At 44.2% G+C, this 12,538-nt stretch overlaps 1 protein-coding gene across 3 annotated transcripts in view; it reads right to left on the bottom strand.

Annotated features, from left to right (window-relative positions):
• ythdc2 (YTH domain containing 2) overlaps positions 1–5,239 on the bottom strand; it is a 164,989-nt gene extending 159,750 nt beyond the window's left edge. For all 3 annotated transcript variants that reach the window (XM_060837491.1, XM_060837499.1, XM_060837505.1), the window contains exons 1-2: positions 5,172–5,239; positions 622–786 (exon numbers count right to left, since the gene is read on the bottom strand). In XM_060837491.1, the coding sequence (XP_060693474.1) occupies positions 622–778 (157 nt within the window). In that variant the 5' untranslated portion in view covers positions 779–786; positions 5,172–5,239. The remainder of the gene's footprint in view (positions 1–621; positions 787–5,171) is intronic.
• Positions 5,240–12,538: the final 7,299 nt, after the last annotated feature.

The following is a 12,538-nucleotide window of genomic DNA, read 5'->3' as shown; positions in this document are numbered from 1 at the left end:
TTGAGTCTAATTCTTGGATTTTCCCTGCTGTGGAGTTTCTAGTCAGTGTTTCACATTGTTGCCACCACTTTTTATCATGTGGTTTGATGCCACACCATGAGTTTGGGTTCAATGTTTATTCTTAACCAGTCAGCAAAGTCAACAAATGGTCTGCTCTAACTCCTCTCATTACATGCTATTTATGCTCAATGTCTGACATCATAAGCTCTCTCTGGGGTCCTGAGGCCATAATTCAAGTTCCATACTAGACTTGGCCTAAGCACCCAAGTCTAGATCAGTAATATTGATCAAGATAAATAGGTATCAGTACTAGGATCTCTAGCAAACCTCACTGTACTTTCTTGGAACAACTGTTCACCATACATCCATGCAGTTACTGCCCCTTTTATTCCACGTGCTTCAATTTTTGTGGCGAGTTAAATGTAACTTTACCAAATGTTTATTGGAATTCCATGCACAAAATCAACCACATTTACCTCATCGACCCTTCTAATTCAAAAATAATGCATTTACCAAATCCATGCTACCTTTCCTTCATTCTTCCAACATCAATCAGGTGAAATTTAAAAGAATGTTCACAGCAATCTATGATTCTATGACATGCATTGCTGCTGCAATCACCTTTTTGATCACCGTATCGGAACCTCTCAAGGGCGATGTTAACTGCAATTTTCACTTCTTCTTCAATCCGAATATCCTTAAATCCCTTAGCTTTAGAGGCAGCTTGGCTTGACTGGGCACTCCCAGGCCGTGGTGACACACTTGTAGGCCTTGACATATTTAGACCTGGGGAAACAAAAATGTTTGAAATAGTTTGATGAATAAATCTAATTAATTTTACACAAAATGCAAAAACATAACTAAGTATTTAAACAAACTATAAATCTACCTACATTATTGGACTGTTTTGCTTAGTTCAAATTTAATCTAGTTCATATTTCACAAGTTTGCACAACCAAGTATCTCTTATCAACAATTTTTTAATACTTAGTATTTATACATTCCTTGACAAGAATTAAAACTTGAAAATTATTTATGCAAGATCTCAGTGAATAGTCATTAAACATATTCAGCAGCACACAAAACAAAGGTTATTGCAAGGTTTGTAGCTCAGGTTGAGGTTTAGGGTGTAGGTTAGCCACCAGGATACACGAACACCAGCTAGCCACAAAAAGACACGACCCTCTCTCCCTCATAGCCCTACAGACGGAGGAAAAAAACCCACCATTTCGACTGGGTCAACACATCTATCCTGGGACAGGCTAAGCAAAGACATGCCAGAGAATTCCTAGAGGCCTGGCACTCCAACCACAACGCCATAAACAAACACATAGATCTAGATACCATTTATCAACCCCTCAGAAAACAACAGGAAATGACATCACCACAAACCCCAGGAATCCCATCCAGGACAAACATATAAATAGAAAGCAGGAGACAACAGCTTAGCTTCACTTGGAGGTCACCACTGATGATGCTACCTAGCCAAGTAATGAAATGTCTGGATATCAAAACTACAGCTCAGCGAGCAAACCTACACCCTAAACCAAGGTTATCTTAAATGCTATTTTCCCAGGCGAAGCTGAACAGCATTTTTATTCTTTCATGAGTTCTAGGGTTTGTTGGCAAGTCCAGCATTTGCTGCACAATCCTTAATTGCCTACAGTGCTGTTAGGAAGGAAATTCAAGGTCTAGTTGGCTTTATCTCTTAATGCCCCTGCATCACCTTCTGCGCTCTTTCCACCTTCAACGTTTGCTTCAAGTGATGTTTAGCATGGAGATGTACAGATTCATCAGCTGAGAGAGAGCAGTAGTTGGTAATCAACAGGCGGTTTCCTAGCCTGCATGAAACAATCAAGATTGAAAGACTTCCCTTCCATAGTGTACCACTCTACTGCTATCTTAAGTAGGATAGGATATAGCCAGGAACCATGCAGTGATATTTGAGACACTGCTTTCAAGTTTGTGTTTGGTAAAAATGAAAAGCATTGTTTAATTATTCCTCCTTATCTATTCTATGAACTACATGGTGTACATATTCAGAAGTCATTGAATTTAACTCACAGGTATAGCAAACCATTAAGCCAAATAGTATGTTGGCCTTTACAAAACAAAATTCTAACAGGTTTGTCAAACTTAACATCCCATGCAAGGAATCATTGGGAAGAGGTTACGATGAACCATTCCCAAAACACCAGCTTTTGTTGGAGTACTAAGTCCAGTTCCCAGGGGTTGGGTAGCTCAATTGGCTGGACAACTGGTTTACAATGTAGAATTACAGTAACAGTACAAGTTCAATTCCCACACCAACTGAGGTCGCCATGAAGGTCCCAACTTCTCAAACTCACCCTAAGGTCTGGTAACCCCTGGGTAAACCAACATCAGTCATCTCTCTCTAATGGGACAGCAGCTCTATGATCCTCTGGGACTATGGTAACTTTACCTTGCTATTGCATCCAGTCTGGGTATCACATCTTAGGAAAGATGTAAGGCATTAAATAGTATACAGAAATGATTTATGGAAGAGGTTCCAAGGATGAGGACTTTCAGTTACATTGGAGAAGCTTGGTGGGAATGACAATTGCAAGGAAGATGCAAAGAGGATTTGGAGAAGCTAAATGTGCCAGATATAATAAAAATGTAGATAAATAAGATGATTTTCAATTTGGTAGGAAAAATAAAATTACAGATTTTTTTTAATGCAAGACGTTGGAATGTGTTGCATTTCAAAAGGACCTAGGTGTCCTTGTTCAGAAGCCATTGAAATTAAAATGCATGTTCAGCAAACTATTAAGGCAAATGGTATGCTGGCCTTTATTTCAAGAGGAATTGAGAATAGGAGAAAGAATACACTATAATTCTACAGAGCTCAGAAAAGACAACACCTGAAATATTATGGTTTGGTCTCCATACCCAAGGAAAGGTATACTCAACCTAGAGGGAGTGCAAAGACATTTCAGCAAACTAATTCCTGGAGTGAGAGCATTGCCCAATGAGGATATACAAAACAGACTGGACCTAGATTATCTTGGGCTTACAAGAATGAGGGGAAGGATCAACAGTGTGGGTGCAGAAAGAAGGTAGCCCATCACTGCAGGGACTGGACTCTTGACAGTTTCAGAATAACTCTAAGATGAGGAGTAATTTCTTTTCAGTCCTTTCGTATTGCAGCTTTTCCACATTTAAATAATGTTTGTCCTCCCTTCCAAAATGACCAACTTCACATTTTCCCATATTATACTCAATTTGACAACTTTTTGCCCACTTAATGAATCTATCAATTTCTTCCTGTAACCTGTTTCTCTCTCATAAATTGCCTTTCACCTATTCATATGTTGTCTGCAAATGTAAGTACAGTACATTTGCTTTTGTTCCTCCATGTCATTAATATATATTGTAAACATTGGCAGTCCCAACACTGATCCCTGTGGAATCCCTTATCCAAACTCACTGTTTCCTGTCCATTAGCCAATTGCCTCTCCACAACAACATACTAACTCCAACACCATAACCTCTTATCTTACGACTTAATCTTTAATGATGTACCTTATCAAACTCCTCCTTGAGATCCAAATACAACACCATCTTCTAGCTCCCCTCTAACTAGGCTGGTTGCAACATCCTTGAAAATTCAGTCAGGCATAAACTCCCTTTCATGCATTCGGACTGACTCTGCTTGATTATAATTTTCCAAATGTTCTGATATTACATCATTACATCCAATATCAGATGTTTGACTAATTGGCCTAGAGTTACCCACTTCTTGCCTCCTGGTCTTTTTCAATAGGGGTGTGACATTGGCAGTTTTCTTCAGAATCCAACGATTTTGAAAAACTGCATCCATATCCATCATGTCTGTAGCTACTTTTTTTAAATAAAGGATATTAGGATGTAAGTTATCAGGGCTCATTGGTGTTGCCTAGATTTAACAATTCTACAGAGAGAGAGAGAGAGACACAGTTTTACAAAAATAATCTTACAAAATGATTGGCATATTAAAGAGTGGATCATGAGCTAATGGATGATATCAATAAGAAAGGATATTTGTAAAATAAAAATTAATCAAGAATTGGTCACAATATTTAGCCAATGAGACTGATCATACTAAAAGTCAAAGTGCTGGAGAAATTCAGGTCAGACAGAATCTGTTGACAGAGCAGCAGAGTTAATGTTTTGAGAAGTCAAACTTCTTGAAACGGTTCCATTAATTGTTTCTCTTTCCACCGATATTGCCAGACTTGCTGAGTTTCTTCAATAGTCTGTTTTTGGCACTCCGAAAGCATATACTATTTTAAATTCTTAATTTGATATTTTGGCCCAGTCATATCAATTTAAATGATGAAATCACAATGCTGGGCATTTAACAGGCATTGAGACTTTCAGCTTTAAACAAAGGAATTTACAGGTAAAAACAATGACCAGAATGAAGGGCTTTTGCCCAAAACTTCGATTTTGCTGTACTTTGGATGCTGCCTGAACTGCTGTGCTCTTCCAGCACCACGAATCCAGAAAGAATTTACAGGTCTGATGATGAACCCACCCCTACCACCGATGGAGATTTCACTTTCAGATTACTGAAAAAGTGTTTTAGTTATGCAGCTGTAATCCAGCTGTGGCATCACAGCAGAAACTGCTTTGTTGTGGAGCAATGTTGAACTAGACATACATTATAAATTATTTCTATCAAACACAACGCTTTAAACCCAAGTGAATATCATTCAGCATAGGACAAAATCTGGTTTGAAGCCCATAAATACGCCACTAGTTTATATCCTGCCTTCAAAAGCAAACAGTTGAATTGTTGGATATTGCAGTCATGTAAAAAGGTGTCATACGTAATGGCGCTCCATGTTAATATCATTCAATTCTGAGGGAGAAGTACAAACCAGCGACTCTGGACACTCCCATCTTACCCTGAAGGAGGGAGGGGGTTGGAGTCTGGGGTTAGGGGTCGAAGTCCATCAGGTGAGAACTCAATGAGCTAAACCAGCGGCGGCTGGAACAGACTCATTTGCATCGGAGGCCGCGCCGCTCGCCTGGTCCTCCTCCGGAGTCAAGATAAACGACACTCGGCATCGCGAACTGAATGCAGGCGGGCTGGCAAGACTTCAGACACGACTATATTAACCCATTTTGTCTCACCGAAAGAGATAAACAGCCGGGGCACTCACCTGTCACAAGCACTCAACACCTCTCTCCCACTCCTCCAACTGCAGTCCACCCTGTCGTTCGCTCGTTCCCACCGACTGACGTCCTGCTCGAGACCGCACCGCCCACTCACGTGACTGCCGACAGCTACCGGTCGCGGCTCGAGCTCACTGGCTCCTTCGGGTTCTACTGTGCAGACAGATGTGTGAAGGTACACCGCCTTTCAAACGAGAGGTGAAAACTCTGAAGCACCGTTAAATCAGAAACGAATGGAAACAAAATAAGATACCGTTACTGCAGATCTTTAAAAAATGCAAAAAATAACTCAGCAGTCTGACAGCATCTGTAGAGAAACACGCATCAGGTCGTGAAGACACCATCAGAAATGAGAAATAGCTTTGAACAAGTAAAGCAGGAGGAAGAGCAAAAAGATAGGTCTGCGACAGGATGGACGCAAGAGATTAAATGACGAGAGAAGGATGGTCCAGCAGTTAAAGAGAAATGGGTAAAGATAAAAACCTGTCTAAGGGAGGTGGCGAACTGAAGCAATGTAGAAAGAAATGAGACAAAACCGAAACGGTTGATAAAAATAAAAAAAACAAAACGGGGGCATAAGTTTTGATCTAAATTTGTCGAACTTAGTGTTGAGTTCAGAAGGTTATTGAGTGCCAAGCCAAAGTTCTCAGCCTGGTTGAATTGTATTGAATTGAATTTACTGTTACGTGTGCTGAGGCACAGTGAAAAGCTTTGTCTAGCCAGCAACACAGGCAGATCACATAGACAGGTAGCATAGATAAGTAAATAATATGTAAACAGCAGCAAATACAAAAACACAGATACAGGCGAATGTTAACAGTTTGTGAGTCCATTCAGTATTCTAAAAACAAAAGGGGGTAGAAACTGTTTGGAAACGGGCTGGTGTGTGTGTGTGTGGTAAAAACAATAACTGCAGATGCTGGAAACCAGATTCTGGATCAGTGGTGCTGGAAGAGCACAGCAGTTCAGGCAGCATCCAAAGAGCAGCGAAATCGATGTTTCGGGCAAAAGCCCTTCATCAGGAATAAAAGCTTTTTAAGGTCAGGGTGGAATGTGTTGGTGAAGTTGATGAATTGCTCAACCTCCTCGCAGGAGCACAAGGTGGTGCCAATGCAGTCATCAATGTAGCGGAGCAAGAGATGGGGAGTGGTGCTGGTGTAATTACAGAAGATGGACTGTTCTACATAGCCAACAAAGAGACAGGCATAGCTGGGGCCCATACAGGGGCCGAGTTCACGACTCTCTGTAACTGTCTCCGAACTTGAATGATACAGTTGCTATACCAGGTAGTGATACATCCAGGCAAAATGCTCTCGATGGCACACCAATAAAAGTTGGCAAGTGTATCGCCATCATGCCAAATTTCCTCAGCTGCCTGAGGAAGAAGAGACGTTGATGAACCCTCAGATAATAAAGTACTTTTTGGCATGAACTGGGAGTTTATGGGTCGTGCTGCCAGAGCTGTGGTGGGTGAAGAGGTACTGCCTGACACAAAAGAGCAGAACATTGGGAAGAATGCATGCATGAGAAGATGCACAAAGAACAAAAAAACTAAGTGGTCAAACAGCATCTCAACAGGTGTTAATACAAGACACAGATCTCAAATGTAGACAGTCCTGGTAAAAACAGGAGACTTCATTACCCTGACTGCAACGGATTAAAGAGATCAGAGCAAGGTGAAGAAGTAACAATTCAAAATCCAGAGTCAAACTTACAGACTGACAAAGAGTGGTTCCACAACGGTCTGCTTTTGCCAGTCCATCATGTACTAAGAACAAAGACAATTTACAGCCCAGGAATAGGCCCTTTGTCCCTCCAAGCCTGAGCTGATCCAAATCAATTGTTTAAACCTATCGCCCAATTCCTAAGCATCTGTATCCCTCTGTTCCCCACCTTTTCATATATCTGTCCAGACGCATCTTAAATGAATCTACTGTGCCTGCCTCTACTACCTCTGCTGGCAATGCTTTCCAGGCACCTACCACCCTCTGTGTGAAGTACTTTCTGCATGTATCCCCCTTAAATTTTTCAACTCTCACCTTGAACACGTGACCTCTCGTTATTGAATCCCTCACCCTGGGAAAAAACTTATCTCTATCCACCCTGTCTATACCCTTTATGATTTTGTAGACCTCAATCAGGTCCCCCCTCAATCTCCTTTTTTCTAATGAAAACAATACTAATCTACTCAACCTCTCTTCATAGCTAGCAGCTTCCATTCCAGGTAACATCCTTGTAAACCTTCTCTGCACCCTCTCCAAAACGTCCACATCCTTTAGCTAATGTGGCGACCAGAACTGTACACAGTATTCTAAATCCGGCCGAAACAAAGTCTTGTACAATTTTAACATGACCTGCCAGCTCATACTCAATACCCCATCCAATGAAGACAAGCATACCATATGCCTTCTTGACCACTCTATCCACCTGTGCAGCCACCTTCAGGTTACAGTGGACCTTAACTCCCAGCTCTCTCTGCTCATCAACTCTTCCCAAGGCTCTTCCATTTACAGTATAGTTCGCTGTAGAATTAGACTTCCCAAAATGCATCGCCTCACATTTGCCCAGAATGAACTCCATCTGTCATTTTTCCACCCAACTCTCCAATCTGTCTGTATTCTCCTGTATTCTTTGACAATTCCCCTATGCTTTCTGCTCCTCCACCAATCTTCGTGTCTTCTGTAAACTTACTGATCAGACCAACAATGCCCTCTTCCGGATCATTTATGTGTATCACAAACAGCAATGGCCCCAGCACTGTTCCCTGTGGAACACCACTGGTCACCTTGCTCCATTTCGAGAAATTCCTTGAACTACTACACTTTGTCTCCTGTTGCTGAACCAATTCTTTATCCACCTAGCCAGAACACCCTGCACACCATGTGACTTCACTTTCTCCATTAGTTTGCCATGGGAATCCCTATCAAACGCCTTACTAAAGTCCATTTATATGACATCTACAGCCCTTCCTTCATCTATCAACTTGGTCACTTCCTCAAAGAACTCTACTAAGCCAATGTAAACCAATCTTTTACCCATAGACTCCATCTATATTTCTTGCTGTTTCAGGAAAGCAACTAACATTATAAAAGACTGCTCCCACCCTAGTTATAATCTCTTCCAATCTTTTCAGTCTGGCAGAAGGTTCAAAAGCTGAAAGACCCATACCAACAGATTCAAGAATAGCTTCATCCCTTATGTTATTAGACTTCTAAATGGACCTGCCAACTGTGGGAAGAATGCTTCATCTTCTGCCCTGGGACACTTCAACGACATGGCATCAACATCGACTTAACTAGTTTCCAAATCTCCCCTCTCCTCACCTCATCCCAGATCCACTCCTCCAACTTGGCACCGCTGTCTTGACCAGTCCTACCTGTCCTTCTTCTTTCCCACCTATCTGCTCCATCCTCCCCACTGACCTGTCACAATTACCCACCACCTGCATCCACCTATCGCCTTCCCCACCCTCCTATTTATCTCTCATTCCCTCTTCCCCTCCACATTCCTGAAGGGCTAATGCCTGAAACATCGACTGTTCAGCTCCTCAGATGCTGCCGAGCTTTTCCAGCATCACCTTTTGATTCTGTTAATATTAAGCTCATTCTTTGTTCACCTTTGCAGCCATAACATTGTAATCCTTGTCTGTTCTACTACTTTTATGCACTTTGTATGGTATTTTCAGCCTGTATTGCATGCAGAACTTTTCACTGTACCTAGGTACATGCGATAATAATAAATCAAGTTAAAAAATGTAGAGATGGCCACATCATGAGCAACAAAAACAGGACAGTAAATCAGAGGCAGCACAATTACATTGTAGAGTGTTTAGAGACAGGAGGAGGCAAAAGGAAAGGTGCTGTGTTTAATGTGCTAGCATGGAAATGTACCATAAATTGCTGTGTATGATTGAGGAGTAGATCAATGTAAAGAGGATAGTGTCTGTGAAAACGTGTGGTGCTGGAAAAGCACAGCAAGTCAAGCAGCATCTGAGGAGCAAGAGAGTAGACATTTTAGGCATAAGCCCTTCACCAGGAATGTGGGCGCGGGGGATGGGAGCTGAGAGATAAATAACAGGGTGAGGATGAGAGGAAGGTATCTGGAAGGCCATAGGTTCATGCAGGTGAGGGGTGATATTGATAGATTGGAGGGGAAGGTGGAGCGGCTAGGTGGGAAGGAAATTGAAAGGGTCAGACCGTTCAAAAGGGGGGTGCTGAGTTGGAGGGTTGGATCTGGGATGAAGTTGGGGAAGGGGAGATGAGGAAAGTGGTGAAATTGATGTTGATGCTGTGTGGTTGAAGAGTCCCAAGGCCGAAGATGAGGCGCTGTTCTGCCAGTCATCAGGTGGCTTGGAATTGGCAGTGGAGGAAGCTCAGGATTTGCATGTCCTTGGTGGAGTGGGAAGGGGAGTTGAAGTGGCTGGCCACAGGGTGGTGGGCTTGTTTGGTATGTGTGTTCCAAAGATGACCTCTGAAACGTTCTGTGAATTGGCATCCTGTCTCCCCAGTGTAGAGGAGACCACATTGAGAGCAACGGAAACAGTAAATGAAGGGTTTGGATGTGCAGGAAAGTCTCTGCTGGATGTGAAAAGATCCTTTGGGGCTTTGAATGGAGGTGAGGAGAGAGCTATAGGTGCAGGTTTTACACCTCTTGCTGCAGCAAGGAAAGGTGCTGGGTGTGGAGGGTGGTTGGTGGGGGTGTGGACTTAACGAGGGACTCACAGAGGGACGCAGATAGAGATGGGGGGGGAATATAACTCTAGTGGGGGTCTGATTATGGGTGGCGGAAATGGCAGAGGATAATGTGCTGTATCTGAGGATTAGTGAGGTGAATAGTGAGGACCAGGAGGTTCTATCCTTGTTGCAGTCGGACAGGTGGGGTTCAAGGCGGAGGTGCGGGAAGTGGAGGAGATGCAATGGAGACCATACTGTGGGAGGGGAAATTGTGGTCCTTGAAATATGAGATCATCTGCGATATCTTGGAGTGGAATTGCTCCTCCTGGGAGCAGATGCGCAGAGGCAGTGGAATTGGAAGTAAAGGATCGTGTTTTTACAACGGGGGAGGGTGGGAGGAGTGTAGTCCAGGTAGCTGTGGGAGTCGGTGGGTTTGAAATAGATGTCCATGTTGAGTCGGTCGCCAGAGATGAAGATGGGGAGAGGTCCAGGAAGGGTAGGGAGGTGTCTGAGATGGTCCAGGTGAACTTAAGGTCAGGGTGGAAGGTGTTAGTGAAGGTGATGAACTGTTCAACCTCCTCATGGGAGCACGTGGTGGTGCTGCGACAGTCATCAATGTAGTGAAGGAAAAGGTGGGGGATGGTGCCAGTGTAACTGTGGAAGTTGGAATGTTCCACATATCCTATGAAGAAGCAGGCATAGCTGGGGCCCATGCGGGTGCCCATGGTCTGAAGGAAGTGGGAGGATTTGAAGAAGTTGTTGAGGGTGAGGACGAGTTCCGCCAATCAAATGAGTGTGTCAGTGGAGGGGTATTGGTTGGGCCAGTGGGAAATGAAGAAATGGAGGGCTTCAAGGCCTTCGCCACGGTGGATGGACTTGTGATGAAGACAAGGCATTGGGAGCAGGGAAAACAAAAATCACAGGGGAGCTGGGAGGTGTGGGTGGTGTCCCAGATGTCTATGGGGGGTTCCTGGACCAAGGGGGACAATGCAGGATCGAGATATGAAAAAATAGGTTTGGTGGGGCAGGAGCAGGTGGAAACAATAGGTCGACCAGGGCAGTCAGGTTTGCAGATTTTGGGGACGAGGTAGAAACAGGTGGTGCCCGTTTCTGGGGCTATGAGGTTAGAGGCTGTGGATGGGAGATCCCCAGAGGTGATGAGGTTATGGATGATCTGAGAGATGATGGTTTTGTGATGAGGTTGTGGTTGAGGGAACAATAGGAGATGGTGTCCGTGAATTGGTGCCTGGCTTCAGTGGTGTACAGGTCGATGCAACAAACTGCCACTGCTCCCCACCCTGTCTGCTGGTTTAATAGTGAGTTACGGTTGAAACAGAGGGAGTGGAGGGCTGCATTTTTGCGAGGGTGAGAGGTTGGAGTGGCACTCTACAACCACATCCTGAAGTATCTCTGGCCTGAACCTCTTCAACACCATCCTGAAGCATGTGCTTTTTCAGTGCCACACTTCTCAATTCTGATCCCCAGCATTTGCAGTCCTCACTTACTCCTAGTTGCAGTAACCTTACTGTGAAGCCTCTTCCAAGGATGCCAACCTTGAAGAGGTTCTCCTCCTGCCTCCACAAGGATCTCAGTGATTCTCTCCTTCCCTGCACCCCCAGGTCATCTCCTCTGCCCTGAACCTCTTCAACCACATCCTGAAGCACCCTCTCACCCTTAAGTTCACCTGGACCATCTTGGACATCTCCCTCCCCTTCCTTGGCCTCTCCATCTCCAGCGACCGACTCAACGCAGATATTTGTATCAAACCCACCGACTCCCACAACCTATCCGGACTACACCTCTTCCCAGCCCACCTCCTTTAAAAATGCAAATCCTTAGTCCCAACTCCTTTGCCTTTGCCACATCTACTGCCAGGAGCAATTCCACTCCAGAACTCACAGATAGCCTCCTATTTCAAGGACCACAATTTCCCCTCCCAGATGATCAACAGTGCCCTCCAGTGCATCTCCTGCACTTCACACACTTCCACCCTTGAAATCCAACACTCCAGCCACAACAAGGATTAAATGCCCCGATCCTCACCATACACCCTACTAACCTTTGGATACAGTGCGTTATCCTCCGCCATTTCCACTATCTACAATCAGACCCCACACCAGAGGTATATTTTCCTCCCTACTATAAACAGCATCTGCAGTGACCACTCCCTCAATAGGTCCATGCTCCCCACCAACCCAGCCTCCACACCTGGCAGATTCTCTTGTTACAAGAGGTGTAAAACCTGAACCCACACCTCCCCTCTCACCTCTGTCCAAAGCCCCAAAGGATCTTTTTACATCCGGCAGAGATTTTCCTGCACTTCCGAACCCTTCATCTACCGTGTCTGTTGCTCTCAATATGGTCTCCTCTACACTGGGGAGACAGGATGCCGATGGATGAAATATTTCAGGGAACATCTCTGGGACACATGACAAACAACCCCACTATCCTGTCGCCAACCACTTCAAGTCCCGCTCCCACTCCACCTTGGACCTGCAAGTCCTGGGCATCTTCCACCGCCTAGCCACCCTATGACTGGGTTAGGGTTAGGCTGTAGGAAGAATGCCTCATCTTCCTCCTTGAGACCTTTCAAACCCCACAGCATCAACATTGACTTCACCAGTTTCCTAATCCCCGTCCCCCCATCTCAACTCAGATCCAATCCTCCAACTTGGCACCAC

The sequence above is a fragment of the Hemiscyllium ocellatum genome, chromosome 2, assembly GCF_020745735.1.
Source record: "Hemiscyllium ocellatum isolate sHemOce1 chromosome 2, sHemOce1.pat.X.cur, whole genome shotgun sequence".
Lineage (NCBI taxonomy): Eukaryota > Metazoa > Chordata > Chondrichthyes > Orectolobiformes > Hemiscylliidae > Hemiscyllium > Hemiscyllium ocellatum.
Note: the sequence above shows the minus strand (reverse complement) of the source record. Positions and strands in the feature narration are given on the sequence as shown.